The sequence below is a fragment of the Nematolebias whitei genome, chromosome 12, assembly GCF_014905685.2.
Source record: "Nematolebias whitei isolate Nwh7 chromosome 12, NemWhi1, whole genome shotgun sequence".
Lineage (NCBI taxonomy): Eukaryota > Metazoa > Chordata > Actinopteri > Cyprinodontiformes > Rivulidae > Nematolebias > Nematolebias whitei.
Genome location: NC_056509.1, coordinates 22,245,923 through 22,270,738, shown reverse-complemented (window position 1 = coordinate 22,270,738; position 24,816 = coordinate 22,245,923). Strand labels below are relative to the sequence as shown.

Genomic DNA, 24,816 nt, shown 5'->3' with positions numbered 1-24,816 from the left:
AATCATTTTGCAGAGTTTTGGTGATCTCTGCCGTGCATCGTCATTTCAAAGGCTTTGTCGACATTTTAAAAGATTTCCTTCCAGTTTGTGGTAAATAAAGAAACCAACTCCAGAAGTGAACTCGTATTCAAGTGATTTAATCTTTGCGGCAATATTTCCAACAAACATTATGGCTTTACAAACTCCTTTAAGAGGTTTATCTTCAACTCAAATGACGGCTGCAGAGGGGGAAGCAGCAGATCTGTGGCAGCTCAGGAGCTGAATGCAGCGTTTGTAGCTTTGATCCAAAGAGCTGCAAACGCTGCAATCGAACAATCTCCCCAGATCAATCTGCAGTTTCAATGAAGGGGAAACCTGGCGGAGAACAACAGGCACGTTGCTGTTTGTAATTACTTTTTTTTTTTTTGCTTCTACGGGCAGAAATGTTGGGACTTAACATACCGCATGCTTCTGCAGTCGGCTTGAGAGGAAACTTTGACGAGAAGAAATTCTTTTGTCAGAGCATTTTCCTGAGGAACGCATGCAGATCCGTCACGTTTTCCACATTTGATACTTACAAGAGCAATTTACCAAATCATAAAAGACGTTGAAATGTGTCACAGGTTGAACGCAAGTAAAGAGAACATAAAGTCAAAAACAAAACATGGCTCCCGTTTGTCTTTTTGGTTATTTCATCATTGTGAATTTGAACAAATCTATTGCCGGACCTCAAGCTTACAATACTAATGAGAACATAAAACACTCAAATCCCACGTCTGACGTACGGAAGAGCCAAACGATAAGAAAGAGCAGTCGATATGGGAGGTCATCTTCACACCTTCAGTTATGAGAAAAATATATTTAAAGAATATAAACACAAAACTAAGAAAAGTTGTGTTTTGTGGATTCATTTGTCGTCTTCTTTACAATAAATCGCACACGATTTATTTCCCCAGAAATGGTGACATTTGTTTGGAAAATGAATGCCTTGCGCCCACAGAAAACTTTTCAAACCTCCTCCACCAATTCCAAACAGCCTACTCTGGTATCACAGGCGCTGGCAATCCAGCACCTCCACCGTCTGGCACCAAACACGAGCGGAGAGGATGGAGCGGCCTCTCAGTCCTGACCTCAACACCTGCGGGATCAGCTTGGGCAGAAGTTTGTCACAGTGACCAACACAACCACATGAACTGACTTACAAGAACTAGATGCCATCCCACAGCAGTGGGAACAAGCTGTTGATGTGGCTGTGTATGGTTCTTCCGCATGCCACTCAGGTCAATGAACAAACCGCCTAACTGCCTGTGTGTCTCGTTTTTAGAATTTCAACCATCTAATCCGACAACGCCGAACAGGAGTCGACCGTAGAACCGGCTGTTCTGCAAAATAAAATGTTTGGAAACATTTGTTTTTTGGTGCGACGCACATCCTCAACTCTGCCACTGTTTTCCTCACAAGTACGGCACCATTTACGGAGAAACAAACAAGCTTTCCAACTGTATAACATTTACTGCCAAGAAGCGTTCTTCCAACAAACACCGATTTTCTTACAGTTTGTGCTAAGTTTCTATTGAAATCGTTCGGCTAACCTTCCTGCCCACGTCATCTAAGCTTTAAAAAGCCCGTCAGTGGTGCAGCACTGAAATCGAGACGCATGAAAACTCTACCAGAGCACATGTGGAGCTGCCGTTCAGGTAACGGTTTGTTAAAAATATATAGCTAGCTCAAGTACAACTAAACATCTTAAATAAATCAATCTGTAAAATCAGATGGGAGGAGCATCGTCATCCATACAGATCCAAGTTAGAACCATTTACATAAAAGCACTTCAGTGAGGAGCAAGGGACGGGGGAGGGGGGTAATCGCACATGTAGCTCATTAAATTATAAAAATATTAAAGACGCTAGGCTCAAAACGTTCAAACGCAGGTGTAAACAGTAAAATTAGGCTGAAACTGTTTCTAGAAAATGAGCAGTAAAAAAATATTTGTCGGTCTTGCTCCCTGGAATTCTTTACCTGTTACACATACTTTTTATTATTTGGGATAAAGGGGACATCTGTTTCGCATTTAAAATAACTGGTAGAAAATATATCTGTACATATACATCTTTTGGTTTGGAAAAGAACCCAATAATCTATATACTCTGTTCAAGTAAAAGTGAGTGGGAAGGAACTAATGGGGCAGATGCAGAGCGAGCGCTCGCCCCGTGAAGAACTCATCTGACCTCAAGGTTTGGGATGCTTCCCTAAGGCGACGTGAAACGTGGTGATAAATAATATTTACATTTTCTTCCTCGACTGTGCACCCAGCAGAAACTCAAAGCAGAGCTTTTGCCAACTACTTTTGTGGATATGGGGTATTATTGCACAAATAAAACGCAGGACGAGTGAAACGGGGTAAATGCCCTGGAAACAGTTTGTAACAACACAAACATCCTGCCAGGGTACGAGTGAATCAGCTGCCAGCCTGAGCACGAGTGAGTGGACGAGAATCTCAAATAAAACGACAAAGCAGCTAAGTGGTGAGACTGGCTCACTGGAAAATAAAGACAAAAACAAACAAAAACAAAAAAAACAACGGGTATTATCAGGCATTTAAAAACTGGAAGCAGAGGAAGAGTGAGGTAAGAAGGTGATCAGTCCTGAAGGAGGCTCTCCTCAGACATCCATCCCAGGGAGGGACCAGGTTGCTCCCGTCTGGAGTACTTCAGCTGCAGCAGGTCGCCCACTTCACCGATGGCCTCCAGAGCCTGGAACAGAAACGAGGAGAGTGACGTTCGTCTGAATTCAAGGAGACTTGATTTGTTTCGGTTAATACCAAGTGCAGATTTCTGACATGAAGAGGTGAAAAAAAAAAAAACCTCAACAGAACCATTTTCCTACCAGAGGCTGTATCAGCATTGCAACACACTGCAGGACACCTGGAAACAATTTACCTTTCTCTCTTTTTTTTTTTAATTCCAGTTTGAGAAAAGACGGGGGGGAGCGTCTCCTCCGTGTGCTCTACAAAAGCAGGCTGATGCTCTTTAAACGGACTATAACAAATGGTGCTGACGTGCTCCTCGCCAAGATAAATGAAGAAACAGAGCAGCTGGCAGCGTGCAGCAATCTTTCAAGACAGCTCCATGTTCTAGGTGCTTTATTAAAAACGGACTGGTAGCCTTCATTCAGAAACTCAATGGTGGATGAAAGGCAGCCTTCTGGCAGACACCAGTCTGTCGAAACATCCCTTGAATTTGATCCAGCGATGACGCAAACATGACTTACAGTGTCGAGCATCTCTCGGGTGTGAGCGGCCGAGATGCAGAAACGAGCTCTCGACTCGATGATGGGCGTTGCAGGGAAGCCGACGACCACCGTGCCAATGTTCCTCTTCATCATCTCTCGGCCAAAAGCCCTGAAAACGACAAGAGACGAAATCAGAAAAGCCAGAGGTTATCCAAACTCTCCCGCCGTCCATCGCCTGATGGGTTTGAACGTTAAATACGCTTTAACTTAGGAAACAAAGTTAAAGGACGCGCTCCGACGTCCTTCCAGGAGGAGCTCGTTTCACCAGATGTTCAAAACAAATCTCGTACCCGATTTTGGCAGGCATGTAGAGCATGAGGGGGGCGACGGGCGAGTCGTCATTGCCGTAGATGATGAAGCCCATTTCACGAAGCTTTCTGCGGAAGTACTTAGTGTTTTCTGAGAGCTGTTTGAGGCGATCAGCACCTGGGAAACAAACAAACAAACAAACAGAAAGGACCTCTTTTAGATTAGAAAATACCAACTTTAAAAGAGTGCTGCTGCTCAGAAGCCCAGCACACATCTTGTTTCCCTAAAGCCCAATAAGACTTTAGGACTTATTTCTGTAAGAAACTAAGCTCACAAAATGTTGATGTATAATTGTAGAAGTAGAAAAAGTCCATGCTCCAATGAAATGTTAAAGCTGCTGCCAGTAGCGCATCCATGTCACCATGGTAACCACACACCTGTGTCTCTCACTCTTTAAAATCACGCATCATGAAACGTGCGGAGCAAAGCCTCAAACATTGTAATTATTACTTTTTCACTACTATTTTTTGTGTAGCCTTATCGCATGCTTTTTGTATTTACTTGTTGGTTTGTGCTTTGATTTTTGAGCGAGTCCAATCGGTTCTTCTCATCCTAAGCATTTCATTGCACTGTTAGCCCTGTGTTAAGCTGCATATGACAAATAACTTGAATAAAGAGTCACGGTGCAAAAACTACGAGTCATCACACCAATCAATTACTGCGTCTCTGAGGTGTTTTATATGAGAAATATGATGAGCTGATTAGACCATACACCAAGTCTTGAATATAATAATTCAGAGCTCACATTTATTGGAAATCAATGAGAGTTTGGGGGAATTTCAGAGAAAACCAAAGACCTTTAGAAAAAGAGACGCACTGTGTGAAAAAACAAAACAAAAATGACTATTTTGATGTGCAAACTGTAAGAAATGTAAAGTTTGTGGAAAAAGGAAGAGCTTACTTGAAAAAAAAAAAAAAAGAAATTTTAGAAAACTCAAATTTGTGTAGAATGTTTGATGGTTAAACCTTCAAAAAAAATCAAAATGCATAAAACTAATTACGATAGCATGAAACAAATTAGAGCCCGGCCGATAGATCGATAGGGCAGCTATTTTAGACCAATATAGAAGTTTGTGGACATATCTGTGATATTGTCCCATCATGCGCGATATAATTTTCATCCTTGTGAACCAGCTGTAGTTGTACAATGTATCCAGCAGAGGACGCATGAAGACTACGTTCAAGTCATTGCCCCAAAGCAGGGAACAACTACAAACCGGATTCCAAAAAAGTTGTGACACTAAACAAATTGTGAATAAAAACTGAATGCAATGATGTGGACGTGCCAACATCTAATATTTTATTCAGAATAGAACACAAATCACAGATCAAAAGTTTAAACTGAGAGAATGCATCATTTTAAGGGAAAAATCTGTTGTTTCCAAATTTCATGGCGTCAACAAATCCCAAAAAAGTTGGGACAAGTTCATTTTTACCACTGTGTGGCATCCCCCCTTCTTCTTACAACACTCAACAGACGTCTGGGGACAGAGGAGACCAGTTTCTCAAGTTTAGAAATAGGAATGCTCTCCCATTCATGTCTAATACAGGCCTCTAACTGTTCAATCGGCTTGGGCCTTCTTTGTCGCACCTTCCTCTTTATGATGCGCCAAATGTTCTCTATAGGTGAAAGATCTGGACTGCAGGCTGGCCATTTCAGTACCCGGATCCTTCTCCTACGTAGCCATGATGTTGTGATTGCTGCAGAATGTGGTCTGGCATTATCGTGTTGAAAAATGCAGGGTCTTCCCTGAAAGAGATGACGTCTAGATGGGAGCATATGTTGTTCTAGAACCTGAGCATAGTTCTCTGCATTAATGGTGCCTTTCCAGACATGCAAGCTGCCCATGCCACAAGCGCTCATGCAGCCCCATACCATCAGTGATGCAGGCTTCTGAACAGTTGATGACAACTTGGGCTATCCTTGTCCTCTCTGGTCCGGATGACATGGCGTCCCAGTGTTCCATAAAGAACTTCAAATCGTGACTCATCTGACCACAGAACAGTCTTCCATTTTGCCACACTCCATTTTAAATGACCCCTGGCCCAGTGCAAACGTCTGAGCTTGTGGAGCTTGCTTAGAAATGGCTTCCTCTTTGCACTGTAGAGTTTCAGCTGGCAACGGCAGATGGCACGGTGGATTGTGTTCACTGACAATGCTTTCTGGAAGTATTCCTGAGCCTATGCTGTTATTTCCTTGACAGTGGCATTCCTGTTTGAGGTGCAGTGATGTTTAAGGGCCCGGAGATCACGAGCATCCAGTAGTTTTACGACCCTTCCGCACAGCAATTGTTCCAGATTCTCTGAATCTTTTGATGATGTTATGCACGGTTCATGATGATAACTTAAAAGTCTTTGCTATTTTACGCTGGGTAACACCATTCTGGTATTGCTGCACTATATTTCTGTGCAACAATGGTGGAATTGGTGATCCTCTTACCATCTTGGCTTCTGAGAGACACTGACACTCTGAGAAGCTCTTTTTATATCCAATCATGTTGTCAATTGACCTAATTAGTGTTAATTGGTCTTCCAGCTGTTCGTTATATGCTCAATTTCCTTTTTCCAGCCATTTATTGCTACTTGTCCAAACGTTTTTGGGATTTGTTGACACTGTGAAATTTTGAATCAACATATTTTTCCTTTAAAATGTTACATTTACTCAGATTAAACTTTCGATCTGTGATTTGTGTTCTATTCTGAATAAAATATTAAATGTTGGCACCTCCACATCATTGCATTCAGTTTTTATTCACAATTTGTTTAGTGTCCCAACTTTTTTGGAATCTGGTTTGTAAATACTGTGTAGTGTGTTTTAATGAATAGAGCATGCCAAGTTTATTTTAACAGATCTGTAAAAAAACAAAAAAACAATAATATATTATCTTCAATCCTCCAAGCTGCTTGTCATCAACTATGTGCCTCTCAAGTTAGCGAGCTAACGTTTAGATAACCTAGCATACAAAGGCTATTGCCTGTAAAACTTTATCCAGAACAATAAATCTAATGTAGAGGTTAAATATACCTGTTAGTAACTTTATATTTGTCGTCTTCAATTAAATGCTTTTTGTCTGAAATTTTTACTTCTCTGCAAAGAAAAGAAAATACACTCTGCTGCGGTCAATACTAATAAGACTTTCACCGTACGTGACCGTTTACACAATGAACAGGGAAGGTGTTTTTGTTTAATTTATATTTATGTAACACACTTGATAAATTTATGGTGAATAGCAGAGGATAAAAAATGTGAACGGATGTTAGGAAGACCGTTTCAATACTTCAAGTGTTCAAACAGGTTTGAAAGTTGCTGTTTACTTACAGTAGATTCTTGGGGGTGGACAAAGCAAAAAAAAAAAAAAAAAGTCAGCCATTATATCGGTTATCAGCATGAGCCTCCCCCTCACATTATCGGTATTGACGATAGCCAATTTTTTCATATCAGTCGGGTTCAAACACAGTATATTTATATCTTTTGTCAAAATCCAACAGTTGTGAACGTAGACATTTCTCACAATTTGTGTGAGCATGTTGTTCAGAGCATTGCTCTTAAGTCATCAGGTTTCACTGCTGATCGAGCTGCATGTTTTGATGTTTGTTTTTCCAAAGCAGCAGCACAAGTAGCAGATTGGAAACCTTGACTTAAACAGAATAATAGCCAGATCGTAACAAGAGCGCATTAGTGAGTCCCCACCAACCCCACCCCCGACTATAAATAAGGTTCCTCTTTAGTCTGCTTTTTAGCACACAGAAGTCAAAACTGTTAGGGGAATCCAAGAGGAGCTCTGTCGAAGGCCACGCCATTAGCCTCCTTCATCGGACATCGTTGTTTAAAAAGCCAGTTTTTATTGATGTCAGCTTCTAGAAAAAAAATGGCGTCTTCTTTAAGCCCATGCTGCAATTGTTTGACTGGAACAAGCAACACTTTTATGACTCCTATTAGTGCATAGAGGTCGGTGATACAACATTCCAGTGGAATCTCGTTATGCTGGAAGAAGTCAAAGTAACAACAAACAGAGGTGTTTTAGTTGCTAATTCTACATGAAACTCAAAAGATTTTTTCCACATTATACGAGTTTGCTTTTTTTAGTAAAGTGTGTCCAAATCAAAAAAGGAGCTCTGTCCAAGGCCACGTCATTAAAAAAGTCAAACTCAAAAGACAGTATGGTGTCTTTTACAGTGTCCTGTTGGGGGAAAGTCTTGAAACAGTAAGAGAATTCCTTTAGCTGAAGGTCAACACGGGCTGAAACTAAACAGACGTCAGTCGTCACATGTCAGTCTCATGCACGCTCTGGATTCCCTCCCTGGATCCTCGGTCAAAGCACAAGATAGCATCTTAACCAAACAAATAACTACGAGCTGCAAAGTTCCAACAGCAGCACACATCTGTGCACGGAAACGGGAGGCCGAACAACGCGGCTTCAAAGCAACGTGAGACACAACAAACCCCGGCATTATATTTACCCACACATAGTTTCCACAGAGGAGAGATCCACAGGTATTCTTGGCACCCACTAAATCACAGTGGCCAAGAGGAGCTTTGCTTTTCGCACGATTTTTGGTGTTCCTTTCGCGTCTCCATCGTTTAGTGCTTTGATACTTTTGAGTTTGAGTCAGGCATGTCTGGTGTCCTTTCCTTAGCAACACAAAAGAAAAACAAACGCTTAACAGGCAGCTCAACTGTCACTTTGACTTTGTGTCAGCATCTGCTTCTTCAAAGGCTCGAACGGGCTGCAACCAATCATACTGTCACTGTTACTCTTCTACAAGGGAAACTTGTCAGGCTAATATCCCCGGCTGCAAGGTCAGCTAGTCTGGCCCGCTCTTCTCGGAAATGAGGAGACGACGGCACGCTACAAAGGCTGCACTCCAAAGGTTACCCCGCAAGTTGTTTTTCTTGTAGCTATCAACCAAACGGCTCGGACGCAGCGAAACACCAATCAATCAAACTCTGGAAAGACTCGCTTCTCTGAAAGAGCAACACGACGGTGTCGTTTGTTTGTGTGCACAGAGGAGTCCAGCAGAGTTCAGTCTCTGGTCCGTGCCGTTTGCGCACACTGCGAGAAAAAAACAAAAAAACAGGAGTGCACATGTGAAAGTGATAAAGTGTGGAAGCTGTCCACTCCTGCCCACGTTTGAACGAAGAGCTTAAAATCTGACACATTGAAATACTGGGTTCATTAATTTACTGAAAGGTGCAACATTACAACATTTTAGATATTTTAAGCTTCACAACTATAAGTTTTACTTCATTCGCCAACAGTGAAACTACGTGTACTGGAAGCACAGAGCCACATCATGCACACAAGGTGGAGACACTGTGAGCTGAAATGATCAGAAATTTGGCAGTTCATTAGGCAGAGTCAGCAACACGCCTAAATCTAAAATCTGGTCTGTACTGCCATCTTGTGGCCAAGTCAAATAGCTGCAGCAAAAATTACCTTATTGAGCTGAACCACTAAACAAGACATTTGATTGAGCGGCCGTGCTGAGCTGATAAGGAGAGGCTGTGGTGTCACAAAAGTGGCTAAATCCCCAGTCCCCGGTTCATTACCGGTTTTGAAGCAAAATATTCATTTTGTCCATAAAATGAACTTTTGTTCATCAAGTCCTTTGCTGAAAAAAATCCCCACCCCCCAAAACAAACAAAACAAACAAACAAAGGTATTGCACACTGCAGCCATCAATTTTTATTGATTCTATCGATCTATTTTCCCAACAGAGCACTTCGCTCTCAGACTGCAGGTTTACTTGTGGCTCCTAGAGTGTCCAAAATTAGAACGGGAGGCAGAGCTTTCAGTTATCAGGCTCCTCTCTTGTGGAACCAACTTTCAGTTTCTGTCCATGAGGCTGACACATTGTCCAGTTTTAAGAACTGGGCTTAAGACCAACTCCCGTTTCCTGGAACATTTTGCAAAAAGATCTGAAGCGCTCGACCGTGACCTCTCTAAGTGGCTTTAAACAACTGCTAAGTTCATGGTAAAAACCAATGCAGACATGTTCCTGTTTTTAGTATTTTACATTATAGCTGTTCCTTAAAAAAAAATATATATATATATCTAATTTATTATTTTCCAATTTGTATGCTTTTTAGGATCGTCTGCTGTCATCATTCTCTATTAAAAACAGGTTTCTCTTGTAAACGAGTCCTCAAGACTAACCTGTATGAATCAAGGTTGAAATAAAGTCTTTCCTTTGATACCTCCTATAGTTAGGGTTGCCCTGGGTTTCCTGAGCTGTCCCTTAGTTATGCTCTACAGGTTTAGACTCTGGAGGACTTCACTCTGCTGCCGTCTTTACTCTCTCTACTCCACCTGTTTTGAATTTTTTTCTATCCTCGACATGTTTTAGTCTTTCTTACAACAGCAGCTGCACCAACACCTGGACCTGCCGCTCTGTGTTTGCCTCTCCTTCCTGTCCTCTCAAACAGCCGGTCGAAGCAGATAAGTTGCTCGTTCTGAGCCTGGTTGTGCTGGAGGTTTCTTCCTGTTAAAAAAGGAGTTTTTTCTTTCCACTGTTGCCACTGTGCTTGCTCAGGATGGGAGAGTGTGATGAAGTGAAGATTCAACGAGTCTGCTGCTTCCTTGGATAAACTTCACGACTTGGATTTCCGATGCGTGTGAATGTTTCTGTTCAGTGTCCTGAGACAACGTTGTTGTGATTTGACGCTATATAAACAAAGCGAATTGAAAACTTGAATTTAAAATCACCTGACGTTGAATAAAAGACGGATTATGTGTGACAGAAAAAAAATAAATCTGATTAAAAATCTTTAACACTATATTTATCTTGTACAGTGGTCTCCCCAGTGTCTGTGCATAGTGTCGGCCTCTAAACAAACAGAACATTTAGTAAATAGATCATGAGAATCCAAGCAGGTGGACTGGGATTAAAGAATATTATTGGACAAAACAAGGAAAACTCTGCTAAGAAAAGAGGGCTCGTTAATATTTTGACACCCACCCAGTGAGGTCCCATCTTCTCCCATGATGACCTTCATGGAAGTAATGATCTGCTGAGCCACAGGCGGGGGCATGGAGGTGGCGTACACGGCACTGTGGGAGTGGCAGCGCAGGTAGTCGATCAGGTCCTGACGGATAAATCAGATTAAAATATGTTGAGTTTTTTTATGTTATTTTCAGAGTAATAACGTGTTCCATTACTCGCAATGTATCAACTCAAAAAGAGCATTTGTACGTTTCTCATTTCCTGTTTTGCTTTGGTTCTCTTCTGCTTTCACTCAAAAAATTAAGAGCACAAAGTTGCTCTCTGAAAACAGGAAGCTGGGTTTTCCATTACTGGTCACCAGTGTTGCCCAACACTGAATGACGGAGCAGGATCTGGGAAATTGCTCAGACTCCTGAGGATGAGAAAGTGCTTCTTTTATTGGACTCAGAACATCTTTTCCTGGTTCAAAGGTTTCATATTCTGCTCTCTGATCCAGAAATCTATCCCCATCAGTAGGTCACCAACCTTCTTGCCTCCGATGTATCCGCCTGCAGCCCCGAAGCTCTTGGTGAACGTTCCCATCATGATGTCCACGTCGTTGGGATCCAGGCCGAAGTAGTCCACGACTCCCTTCCCATTAGGCCCGAGGGCACCGATACTGTGAGCTTCATCCAAGTACAGGTAAGCCTTGTAGCGCTTCTTCAGAGCTACGACCTCCGGCAGACGGACGATGGACCCCTCCATACTTTATAATTTAACAAAGGAATCAAACGGAAATAATATTACCAAACCTGAACAAAATACAAACACTTGATTTTACTCCTATTGAATCATTAAGTTGGAGACGTATTTAATCTGACACCAAAGATTTAAACTGAACTTCAGCAAGGTGACCTTTGCTTAGCACAGTTTAAGTGCAAGAGCAATAACGGTCTGTTGGAGTTCGCTGCAGAAACCTCAGTGAGACAAACCAGATTATACTGGATTAGTGCACCCGACAGGTTCTTTCAGATGTATTGTAGTTTTTCATATGACTTCAGTGACTCTAGCATTATTCAACAGGGCACCGTGCCCCTGCAAAGGCACCCCCCCCCCCCACCCCCCAATCAGGCCATGATATGCAATTAATTGGATTTGTAATAAATTAATAAACGTTTCTATTCCAATTCACCGTGGCCAGGGAAGACGTCAGTGCCAGTACATCATCACCTAATAACCCATGACGCCGCAGGGCTGGACCCTGACCTTCCCGGCACTTTGAGTTTGGACAGTAGGGTGGGGGTGACGGGCTAAACATTTCCCATCGGTCCAACAAAGTCAAGTCAGTTCCTCTGGACGGTTTCATTTTGTTGAAATGTTTCAAACACTTCATCAGTCCGAAGAGCCACAACAAACTCAGTCTTATAAATAGCACCTTCACATAGTGGGTCAACCAGTTTGATGGTGCGCAGGTGGTTTCTGTAGCCCGCCCTCTCCCCCGCACCCCCTCTTCGAAACGTTTCAACAAAAATAAACCATCCAGAGGACTCGACTTAACTTTGTTGGAGTTTCTACCTGGATTATTGAGCATGAATCAGGAACTTTTCCACTGGTCTTTATTAGTACAACTACTGGAGATTGATGATGTATTCATGCATGTGACGTTAAGAGTTTATTTTATTTTTTAAGGGAGGAGCGGACTGGGATTTTTTTGTTCCTCTGAACAACTGTGGAAACCAGTTGTTTGTGGCCAAACAGAAAACAAAGTCGCCGATTACTTTGGTTTCAAACCGAGGAGTTACTTCAAACTTGTGACAAGAAATGAAGCAGATCTGATCCGAGTGGTCAGCTCTGGGCTGAAATTAAAAGCTACAGGCAAATTGATCATCTCAAGAAATGGCATGTATCTTCTTGTCCCAACAAGTGTTTAAAAGATGTAAAACTACCTTAAACTGCAGTGTGTTGTGCAGCAAGAGGAAGCAGGAAAAGTGTTACCACAATTATTATTGGTTCAGTTAGAAACATTAACCTGTCCTGGCTTGATCGCTTTGGACAAAACGTCATCTACGTCCTGAAGCAGTAGGAAAATTGTACTGGGACACGCTGTGATGGTGGCTGGAAATAGTGGGACTTTCAAGGGAACTTCTGCTGAAGTATAGCGTGTAGTAAGGATGCAGGAGAGCATCTTAAAAACCTATGAAACCTTTACACTGAATGTTTTCAAACTTTCTATGTGTTAATGGATTAAGAAGAGTACAACGAGGTCATTATCCAGAGTGAAAGGGGTGTTACTACCATCAGAAAACATCACACTCATCCAGATGTTCATTAGTTGGCACAATCAAGGATGGAAACAAGAAAACATTATTATAGTGAATATTCGTAGAGAGTGTGGACCGGTCCTGTTGTTTGAATCACTTGTTTTCAGTCAGTCTGGTTTTTAAAGGTTCTCACACCGAACTCCAATGAGCTGGAATCACTGAAAAGGACTTCCTTTTAGTGCTGCTGCATCGTGACTCCCATGTTTCTACCCTGAGGCTGTTAAGACTCAAGAATCTCTAACCAGGAAAATCACTGTTAAAATTACTGCGAGGAAGAAAAAAAAAAAAATCACTGTAATGCCACTTTGTTGTTGATGTGCTGCTGATCTCATGCTGCTGATTTACTTCATGTTGCTGTGTTCATTCGTCCTCATCTGCTCACACAGACTCGTGTTCGTGCTGTTGTTGTTTTGGCGCATTGTTTTTGTACCATTAGTGCTTAGTGTATTCTTAGTTTAGTGAATGTAGTATACTCTTCGTTCATAATTGGGATCTTATGTTTTTCTTCACAATTTGTATTTTTGTTGGATGTAACTGGGACCCTGTGTACATAGTTTCGTTCCACACACGTGTGCAGGACAGTCCCACAGACCGCTGCTCCTACCTGTAAATCCCCTCCACAACAATGAGGATTTTCTTCCACGGCCTGTGCGTTCTGGGCTGTCCGTGCACGATAGCATCTCTCAGCAGCTTCTCAAGACTCTGCATATCTGCAAGGACAAAAAACAACAACAACTCACTTATAGCATTTAAACACTTAACAGGAGAGAAAGAACACGTCTAAACCAGAGTTTAATCTGCATACATACATTTTTCGTCTTTATTTACTGAGAGTTTTTTTTAAATATTTTTTATTCATGAATGAATGTAAATATTTTATAACTGCTAGTTAAAGCGCAGAAACCATTTCAATAAGCTGCTGTAGTTTGGATAAGCATTATGTTTCAGCGCAGCTCGTCCTCCAAGAGACAAAAATTACAGTTTGAAGGGAAGTAAAGGCGTATAAAGGGAGACCGGCTGTGTTTAATAAAGACAAACTGCTGAAACTAATTTGAACAGTGGGTCACGGAGGTTCAAAGAGCACATTGCTACTAAATGCTTCGAGTGCATTGAAAGCCACAGTTCTGATTCTCTTAATAAAGGAGTTCTGAAATGCGTCACCCACTGTTGTGTCTGAAGACTCGAATAGTGGAGCCCGACAGGCGAGCGCCTAGCACCAGCGACGCGTGATTCAGCTCGTCACTTAAGATCAGACACCCCTGCAAGAAGAAAAAACAGGAAACAACAAAGTCCTGATCAAACTGAGCTGCTGCTGCTGCTTTAAGGCAGACAGATGTGTTTCCACATGAAGACAGAAGAACATCTGTCCTTTTGAGCTCTGTGCAAAAAACAAAACAAAACAGGATTTCACATCAAGTCTCTGTTTGGAGAAATTTGCAGCCACACCTTTCTTTGAGAGTCACTGAAGTGTCTTCGTCTTACCCGTGCTCTAAACCCACTAGAAGATTATGAATTTTATAGAGTTCAGATTTTATAATGTTTAAGCAAAGTGCACGGGGCAGTAACTACTGTGCATGAGTGGTTTTATTGTATTGTTAAAAAATTTTTTTTTTTTTTTTTAAATCACAAAGTCAAATATAGACACTTTTGAAACCGTGCACCCAAATCACATTTTAAATGTGCTTTTATCCTGAAAGCAAAAAAAAAAAAAAGATTATGTTTTTGCTTGTGTCTGTGTTGGTTTGTCTGTTAGCAAAATTTCTCATAAACACCATATGCAATTTTAATGAAACTCACAGAAAGTAATCATTGCATGTATATTTACAACCCAATATATTTTGGAATTAATCCAATTCAAGATGGCTGCCATAGCTAATCAAACTTAGAAAACACAAGCATGGCTATAACTCAAGACAGTTTTGCAGATATTAGGCTGAAGCTTGGCGTTTTGTAGCTGAGAGTCTTCCTCAACACACAATCCGATCAGATCACTAACTCCATCTCTTCTCGTGATTAAAGATTAAATCTGATTAATAAATTAAATCTCTGGCATGAAGGAAGGTGGGCAACATGCATTACCTGAAGGAATGCTAGGCTTTCCATTTAAAGAGTGTAAAGAACTGAACCGGAATAACCCAGACAATAAAAAAAACAAGGATTACAACAAAAGCCATGTGTAATCTAAAGCAAGAGTTTCATAATGAACTGTTTTCACCATCAGCAGGCGGGATCACCTCCAGTGCATTTACTTTACAGAAATATTGCATTCACATCAACTGACATGTTTAAAACACACACACGTTCACCTGACCAGTCACACCGTTTACACAAGTTCTTCTGGCCGAAGAACAAAGAGGTTATTGCACAAAAAAAAACATTTGTACCATGATGATGAGGTCATAAGCAGAGCGGGAACATTCATGAGAGGTTATGAACCTCCGTGACTCAAATCTTTGTGCTTTCTGTTCACTTACATCGTTTCCCCACCATCAGGTGTTCTCCAGCTCACATCGTACACTCGCACATCTAAGCCTCTCACAACAACAATCGCAACAAATTCACTTTTTCCACGAGTTCAAGGTAAGCACACACTTGAAGTGATCAAATGAAGAGTTACGCAACGCTCAGGAGGGAAGAACAAAACAGAGGAAGTGAACAAAAGGTCCCACCTTTCCAGTGAGAGCAGGAATGTTCATGGAGTTGGTGGCAAAGCCCATTCCAAAGGCCATGGCTGACTCAACCCCCAGAAACCTGGCGACCAACTGCTCCAAGTCCTCGTGAATGTCCAGGTTCCCTGCAAGTCAATCACAGCAGGGAGTTCAACAGCAACTTCTCTGGATTCTTTTTTAAATCGCAGCCTCCCTAAAGAAAATATGAGTTTAGAATATCCTCTTCAGCTACAGGACCAACTCAAGCCTGGCTTTAGACGAAAAGGAAAATGTGCACATAAAATAAACAAGACTTTGCTTTGGTCAAACTCGAACTGCTCCAAACCAGATGAGCTCAAAAGGACGTGCATTTGAAATCGATTGATACAATATTTATATCACACTTATCCAGTCGTCCTCAGCAATTTGAGTTTGGTTTGACAAGAACAAGCAGAGCAGCTGGTAAGATAACTTCTTTTATTAAATTCATAAAAAGGACTATATATAGTCATCACATTTTTTATAAACAATATTGTAATAAATTATAGACTCAAACTGCATGCTAATTAGGGGCAGGTAGTAAAATCCATTTTTCGTTTCCTTTAACCTGTGCTGCCACTTTAAGATGCTGTTTGTTCTATCTGAGTCACATTAGAGCTGCCATTTCTAACCCGAACCTGGCCGGGCCATGATAATGTGCTTAATGTACGGGCCAGGCCGGTGTCGGGCTTTTTAATTGCATAAGCAGACGCGCGCAGCTGACAATCCAATTATATGGCAACATGGCTTGCCATACGTGACCTGCCGCACGCGGCCGTTTGACCGCACGCTAACTGGCCTTGAATGAGGTAAAAATATATATTTATATTTTTTTAAGTTCGATTAAAGTAAAGAAAGACATTCAAACAAATGAGACATCTTCCTTTAGAAGGTGGTGGTGTAATTTAAAAAAAAGATTCAGCTGCACTCAGCGGATGTGCACGGCCAACGATCCAAACAGGTGAGATCCCAAAAAAATCTGACATGTCAGAGCAGGGTCCATGTCTGAATAATGCAGAATGCAGCAGAAGCAGGGATTTAATGCGCTGTGTCGGCCATGAAAGGACAAACACCTCAACTCCGATCTTCTGCCCCCTTTACTCAGCCGCGCACATCCACCGACCGTTAATAACTTTATAAGCAGTCAAAGCTTAATTAAAAATGTCTGGGGGTGGGGTTTCAGGTTCGGACCTGTAATTACTATTAATTCATCGGGTGGGGTTCAGAATTTATTGCTACGGGCTGGGTCGGATTTTTTGGGAGTGAATGCAACTCTAGTTACCGTAGCTTCATGTAGTTAAAACCAGTTGAAGTGAAGCTGCGTGTTTTTAAACACTTGTTTTTTGCTGAACCATGAAGAATCTGTGATGGGTAGTCATCATGACACGACTACGTGTAGATTTTGAAACATTTGAATCGTTTTTAAATTTCCAGTAACAAACACTATGCTAATCACGTTAGCTTCTCAATAGTCTTCAATGCTAAATTAGCATATAAGCTAAGGTAGCCTGATTAATAAGTTGTTTTTAACTGGTTAGTGTGTACACTTTATTAGCATGAATATAATACATAAATGTGTTTTGTAATATTCAGTGAACAAAATATTAAACTTCAAAGACTGCATTATCCATCTGTTAAATATTGAAAGATTGACAAAAAAAACAATCTGAAGAAAAGGTGCCACCTTTACCTAGCTCACAGCGAGTGCTTCCCACTCCAACTCCGTAGGCATGCGTAGCTTCGACGGCAGCGTCGTAACAAGCTCCAGTGTTCTCAGCGAAGCCGAGGTAGTTGTATGAACCCATGTTGATGACGCCCTTCACCACTTTCCCCGTGTGTCTGAGGAGAAAAAAAACAAGTTAGATAGAAAACAAGGGCGCATAGTTGGGCCCTAACTCCCTCTTTCATTACATCAAATCAATGCTTCACCTGCCAACACAAACATTACAGCGATAATAGACAATAGTTTACAGAGGAAGTTCACTGCATACTTCACATAGTGTGATAAACAAGAGAGGATATGAAGCAGAGTGGTATCAGTCGTTTACAGAAACACTGATAAATTCTGCCCACCTCTTTTAAAAGTGACTCATTTCAGCAGCTCTACGAGAAGTCAATAAAATAAACTTGTATTACCCAGGTTTAACTTTTATTACAGGACTTTGTGAACTTCTGGAGATATACAGTGATCCCTCACCTATCGCAGGGGTTACGTTCCAGAGACCCCCCACGGTAGGTGATAATCTGCGAAGTAGCAGCGTTTTATTTATTTATTAACCCTTTTTTCTATTAACCCTATTTATAAACCCTCACCACTCTCTTATTAACCTTTCCCTGTAATGAATTTAGCAGAGGAGCTGAAATTTCAACAAGACACGGAGCGCAGTCAATAAGCTTTTATTCTGAAAAGACTGGTGGGAGTCAGTGAGAACAGGTGAGCGCTTAAATGTTATGACCACCAGGTGAGAAGAATCCTGTTGATCACAGAGGAGCAGGTGGGCGTGGTGAATCATGACAGTTCCACTCTCTTATAAACACTTCATGCTCTTCAACACTTCGGCTATGAAGCTGATAATGAGGTGAATGTACAGTACACAATATAAAAAAAACAAGTTTTAAAAACCCACAATACATGGAAGCTGCAAGAAGTGAACCGTGATATGGTGAGATATCCAGGGGTTATCAAAGAAATGAAAAAATGATCAAACCACATGAATGCGTGATTGTATATCTGCTACGATTGTACGGTCACATTATGTTCATAAACTCCTGAAACAGATAAAGAACATGACGCCAAACCACGTCTCGTTTTATTTCTGACTTGTAAAGGCCATGTGACACATTTAGATGATTCTGACAAGTGTCTGAATCATGGCTCATCAGAAATGCTTTGTCACTTTCTTTAGGGTGTGGTTAACAACCGCAGAACGAGCATGTAAAAACTGCATGCACAGTGTCACAACTTACTCAAACGTCCAGTTGTAGTTGTAAGTAACTCTCTCTACCAAGTCCATCTTGGCACCAGGGACACTGCAGATAGGCCGGTTCCAGTTATCTCGGATCCTCATATACAGGTTCCTGGTGTAAAAATTCTCAAAGTCCTGATAGAGGGGGACAAAATCCTGCAGAAAGAGAAAACATTAAAATGTCATTGTGATAGCATACACAAGTAATCATCTTTTGTTCCACTTAACTGCCAGTATTTACGATTTCAAAAGATAAACTGGATGAGATAGAAAGTGCAAATCAGCTTAATGTGCAATCAACAGATTCATGTGACTAAAATGCAACTCCAACCCTGTTCTACTTAGAAGAACATGTTTATAAGAAAACTTACTACAAGTACAAATAATACCACTGTTAGGAGCTTTCTAAAGAAATGTTTGAGGATGCTACTGCCTGAAATGCGAACAAATGTCAACTTTATTTTAAAATGCTTTTTTTATTTTATTTACTTTTATAATGTTCTAAGCTGATAAAATGTTGACAGATTGACGTATGAACTATGTAAGGAGTGCAAAATAAGATACAAGACAAAAAAGAGGTTAAGCCAGCTGCCAGTGGTTCATTAGGGTCACCATGGTAACCGCACGTTTGTCCCACTCCTTGAGAGCACTCGATAAAACAGGCAGAGAGAAACAGTAGAAATTAAGCCTCAAACAGTCACTGAACTAAAACTGTAAGTCACATTAAAAAATGCTCAACTGCAAGTAGAGCTGGACAATAATTCAATATCGATATGTGTCGCGATATACTTTTATTTAAGAACGGTGATATGAGTTTTAAGCACATTTTCGATATTTCGATATTACATTTCTTTTTCTGTTCAGGTTGAAGCGGCGCTTCAGTTTCAACCCGAACAACTACGTCAGTGCGTGGTGACGTAGATGTTACGCAGAGCTCGAGACCAAAAGGCGTTAGCGGTAGCAGGCTAGGCTAATCTCCAACACGCGCTAAGTTTTCACTTCAAAATGAGTTCCCACGATCGTCAGAATGTGACTGAACAAGGTTTCACAAGCGAAGAGAACAAAGATGACATCACTGATGAGAGGAAAGACTCATTAGTCGGAAGTGGTTCATCTTTCTAAGATCTGATAAACAGCAGGTTTCAGTCAGTGTGCTGCAAAATATGACGGAGAGTCGTTCCAACTAGCGGTGGGAACATCGAACTCGTCCCACCTGACAGAATATGCTGAGTCAGAAGATGAAGCTCAATAAAAGTTTGAGCCAACGTGTCCCTGAAACACCCCCAGCTGTAGAAACCCATGAAGCAGATGTTTGCTGCATGGGTTATATTGTTGTTTAAAGTTAAAACTATTAATAGACAAAGTTGAGAGTTTTATATTCATTTGGCAGTGATTTCAAATTTCTTTGAAGGCTAAATACAAATAAAAGAAGAACATGAATTTATTTGTACAGTTTATACAGTTTTTCTGAGGCTTTCACATTGTTTATATCGATATCAAATTATCGTTATCGACCCAAGTTAAGAAATATATTGTGACAAAAGTTTTGCCCACATCGTCCAGCCCTAACTGACATTTACACACACACGTGTACTTCATGACTTTTAAGACTTTATCTTTACTTCTGCAAATCAACATTTTTTTAAGCACAAAGTTGACATGTGTCATACAGTTTAGGCATCAAACCATAGGCACTTCTGTCAATAACCTGGTGTCTCATTTCTAAAGGACAGAGTTTCTCTGAATCACCCGCGGTGTGCTGGGTGTGCACACCAACTCTCATCGACTTCCATTGCATCAACCTCAAAAATTTACTCACAGAACTGAAACTGGTGAATCGTTTTAACTCGTCAAATCCCCAACATCAAACGCTGTAGATGCATAGCAAGTTACACTTTTACACGTTAGAACCAAAAGCTTTCTCCTCTTACAGTTCAGTCATGTGAAGTCCAACTGTCTATGACCCGTTTCAATCTAGAACGATGCTTCTACTGTGAAGTGCACGGCACCAAAGAAGGTTGACACTTCTTACTTGTTTGCCAAAACCCTATTGTTGTCTGAGGATTTTCTTTTTTAGTTTTTGTTCAAGGTTCTTCATTGTCATTCGCATCACATGTGGTACATGAGGTGGAACAAAATTGTGTTCACAGGGTCCCAGTTACATCCAACAACAGCAAAAATATAAATTGTAAAAGAAACAGTAATAAGAATCTAAGATATAAACTAAGAAATACGCTAAACACTAATAGTGCACTAATTTGTGAAATGTACTGCAACCAAGAGTCAAAGCACAGCGCTCCTGGTCAGTCCATATGTTGTAACGTGTCCTTTTTAAAAGTTGTATTAGCAATAGAAAATGAAAAACCACAATGTGATCAGTTGAATAACGGTAAAAAAGTGATTCAAGTACGTTTTAATGTATGCATTAACCTATAATTCTTTTTTTTTTTTTTACTTCCCTCAAATGCAACAGCAGCCACTGTGTTTTAGAAGCTTTATGCATGAACACACCACTCTACCTTCTGCTCATCCCTCTCTCGAGCCACGTAGCACTTCTCGATGTTCCAGTGGCGGAGGAAGTCTCTGAGGTAGCCGAAGATGGTGAGGATGCCATAGCCCATGTAGGTGAGCACGGCCACCAGGAGAGGCGTCTCCTCGTAGGACTCCTTGTAGGGCTTCTTGTACAAGCTGGAGTTAATCGTCCCATTTTGCTTCTGTGGCAAGAAGAAGGTGAAAACACCTGGTGAACTCAGTTTACAACAGGAAGTCTGATTTTCTACAAACAGGAAGACGTTAAAGAGTGGTAAAATGGTCATCAGAGCAGAGTTTCATGAATGGCAGCACAAAAGTGATGTCAGCACGGAACAAACGAGCCTCAACTGCAAACTGTGGGATCTTCTAATCGAGGGTGCCGTTACTCGTTACAGGCTCTGCCCTGCAGCTTAGCAACGTCCTCATGTGACTGGTCATGCTTCACCTAGAAATACCTCTGAGCTGTGGACAGAATAATGCAAGTGGAGTTCAGAGTCAGTCAAACAGGTCCCTTCGCATGGAAACAAACGTTCCCACTGCGATCAAGCGCATTTAAAGATGCTTCAAGTTCTCACATCTTTGTAATCCTGGTACACAGAGGCTGAGAGGACGTGCACCCCGTACAGTTATGAGTTACATAAGCTGCTCTTTTTTTCACATGCTTGCTCCACACCTGGCTGGAGGATGATCGTGTTACACCGTATACACAAGAGAAACTCGCAGAGGAAGTGCGTGTCGACAACAAACAATAAGTGAGCAAATAAGTTCACTCTGACAAATGCTGCGTCAGCGCAAAGATCACCGTCTGTCTGTTAACAAAATATTACACGAGGAATTTAACGAAGCAGCTGAAGCAAGCCGATTAACTTTTGGAGTCAATCCTATTCAAGATGGCCGCCACAACAGCAAAATGGCTATAGCTCGGTCACTTTCTCAGATACTGAGCTGAAATTTGGTGTGGTAGTAGCCGAGAGTCATCCCAACACACAGGACGCAGATCCTGAAAGATCTTTGGCTTTTTGGCGTGCAAGGTGGAAGACGACGTGCATTAAGGGAGACTAGTTTGTAACTGTTAAACTAAAAATGTGACTTTTTAACTCTTTAAATTGTACCAAATATGATCAAATTAAACATTTTAAAGTATTAAACAAGAAGGGAAGAAAGTAAACAACTGATTTAGGACAAAGATCCAGGCTTAAACAGATATTTCAGACATTTTGAAATAGGTTCTGTGGGAAAGTTATGAACAATTATTACCTCGTCTGTGGTTAACAGCTCCCTGAACGACCTCGGTTTGGAGACATCATAATGTGTGACAGTAAAATAAAAGCCTGACATTGTGTTTGCACTTAAATTTTACACAATAAAAGAAAATTAGACTGTTTAAAGATGGCGGTTATTTATTTTGGCCTTTTCGACTGGATCATCAATCTGGTCACTTCAACACAGATGCCTCAAACTATAAAATCAACGACAGTATTTTTTTTTATTATTTTCAGATTCAAATTGTTCAAAAGCTCCAAACAATTTAAATAGTGGACACTCGTACAGAATGCCAGTTTAGGCCAAAAACACATCGTCTCTGAATAGAAGTTCATGTTAAATTCAAACTACAAGACACAAAATGCAGATTTGTTCATGGACAATAATTAGCTTGTAGAATGAATTCTTATTTTTAACATTAAAGTTTCTCAGCACTGTCTTGATGGTTGCGTTTACTCTGACAAGATGTGAAGTTTTAATTTCTGGTCAAATAAAACAATAATAATTCGCTTCGCTGCCACATATTATTATTATTGGGGCGGCTGTGGCTGAGTGGTTAGAGCGGTCGTCCTCCAATGCAAGAGTTGGGGGTTCGATTCCACCAGCAGTCACATGCAGTCCATCATTGCCTCTAATGTGTGTCCCATCGGTGTATGAATGTGATCTAAAAAGCACCGATTAGTCTCTTTAGAATGATTTGTTCAATTAGCGTTGTATAGATCTATAGAGTGCTGCATGAATGTGTAAATGAGGCGCAGATTGTGTTGTAAAGAGCTTCGAGTGTCTCGATAAGATAGAAAGTACAGTCCATTTACCATTATAGCCCCGATTTAATGAATCCTTTTGGTTTTCAAACCAACTCCGTGCTGTACTATGAAATCTTCTCTTTAATGTCTTTAATTTCTACTGGAGACAAAAAGCCTGGGAGGAGAAATAAAACGTGCCCTGCCTCTCCTCCACATATCATACACACCTATGTTTATGATTTTTAATCCAGCCGTAAGGGACCACACCTAAAGCCAAATGTTGTCCCAAAGAATCTGACATGTGAAAGCACATCCTCTCCATGGGAACAGACACCTCCTTTAGCTCGCACAACAGCAGACTGGTCCCTCTTCCCCCACACCAGAGTCAGTAAACAGAGACCTGTCCAACTCCAACACGCACAGAGCATGGAAACAACAGGGTGTAAAGTTACAGGAAAAAACAATGTCACCACTACAACCATCCCTGATCAGGTTTCATGGTCACAAACAGCATAAAGGGTGACCTTTGGGTCGCACTCCTGCCCAGCGAAAAGTGTAAAATATGGCATTTAATTAACATTTTAAAGGATAGAAATGTAATAATTCGTCAAAAGGAGAAGCTAATGACATTACTTAGGTGATGATATGGTGGCATTATAAACCAATATGGAGGTTAAAGACATTTAGAAGCTGATTTAAAACTGATAAACAGTTGAAAACTATTTAAATTGTTGACTTGTAGCCGCGCCTTAGCTGCTCTCAGTCCGACAGCCTGCTCAGGAAAACCACTCCCACACAAGAATGTTTAGCCGCGATATGAACGGGAAATATGAATAAAAACTCGTAAACCGACGCTGTTAAACAAATTATTATGCTGTACGTGTAATTTAATTCAAAGTCCGCTCCAACGCTGGGCGGTCGGGCCTTACCTTTGCTCCGAGGCGATGGTACTTCTGTGACTGTTGGAACAGACAGTGGTTCTTCACGTAGCCATTTTTACTCGCGTGATTTTTTCCATTTGACGTCGGGTGACAGGCGTCTCCGTTTAGCAGCTTGGCCGTAGAGCTTTCTGTCATTTCTTTTTTTTTTTTTTTTTTTTGTTCTGCTCTCTGGTCCGACGACCGTAGCCAGGAAATTACACGAATTGAACCAGCTCTACTTTTGTACGTTACAACGTGAGGTGGGACAAGGAGGAGAGAGGAGGACGGCATTAACGCCCACTCATTTTACGTCATAAGACAGTAGACTGCACGAGCTCCCGGAAGAGCCCGCCCCTAAGTAGGCTGGGCTTGTCTCCACGGCAACGGGTCCGCCATATTTGGAAGGGAAACTCCCTTGAGTAAAAGCTCTCAAATGAACTAAGAAACTCAGATTTTAATTGGATTAAAAGTGGCACAAATGGAGCACTACCATTTAATGTTTATTATTAACTTCATGCTGTAGTATCTTTCTTCTCCACTGGTATAGAAACTTGATAAATGGAAAGTAAGCAAATGCAGTAGAAAAGAGTGTTTCAATGAAAATATACCATTTTATTTATAGATCACATAAAACAGCTACAAGGCCAACCAAAGTGATGTACAGACAGAACAACAGACAACACACAAAGCAATATACAATATGTGAAAATCAATCCATTTTACTGTATATTTGAGGGAATTGTGTCCTAAAAATCGTGAACGGATTTCTTTAAAGATAATAATTGCATTTTTTTATGAGCAGTAAACATATTGTACAATTATTAAAATGGTGACAATTAATGAGCATTTCACACTCTTTAATATTCTGTTCACAATTT

The 24,816-nt window shown here is 41.0% G+C and overlaps 1 protein-coding gene across 1 annotated transcript; it reads right to left on the bottom strand.

Annotated features, from left to right (window-relative positions):
- Window positions 1–393: 393 nt before the first annotated feature.
- LOC119418452 (serine palmitoyltransferase 2) lies at window positions 394–24,515 on the bottom strand. The gene is made up of 12 exons (XM_037685737.1): window positions 23,948–24,515; window positions 20,997–21,191; window positions 18,479–18,633; window positions 17,202–17,350; window positions 15,494–15,618; window positions 13,990–14,083; window positions 13,429–13,534; window positions 11,050–11,269; window positions 10,540–10,666; window positions 3,561–3,696; window positions 3,250–3,379; window positions 394–2,732 (listed from the first exon to the last, which is right to left on the bottom strand). Exons 1-12 carry the CDS (start codon window positions 24,227–24,229, stop codon window positions 2,619–2,621), a joined length of 1,833 nt encoding a protein of 610 aa, XP_037541665.1. The 5' UTR covers window positions 24,230–24,515; the 3' UTR covers window positions 394–2,618.
- Between the last annotated feature and the right edge of the window lie 301 nt (window positions 24,516–24,816).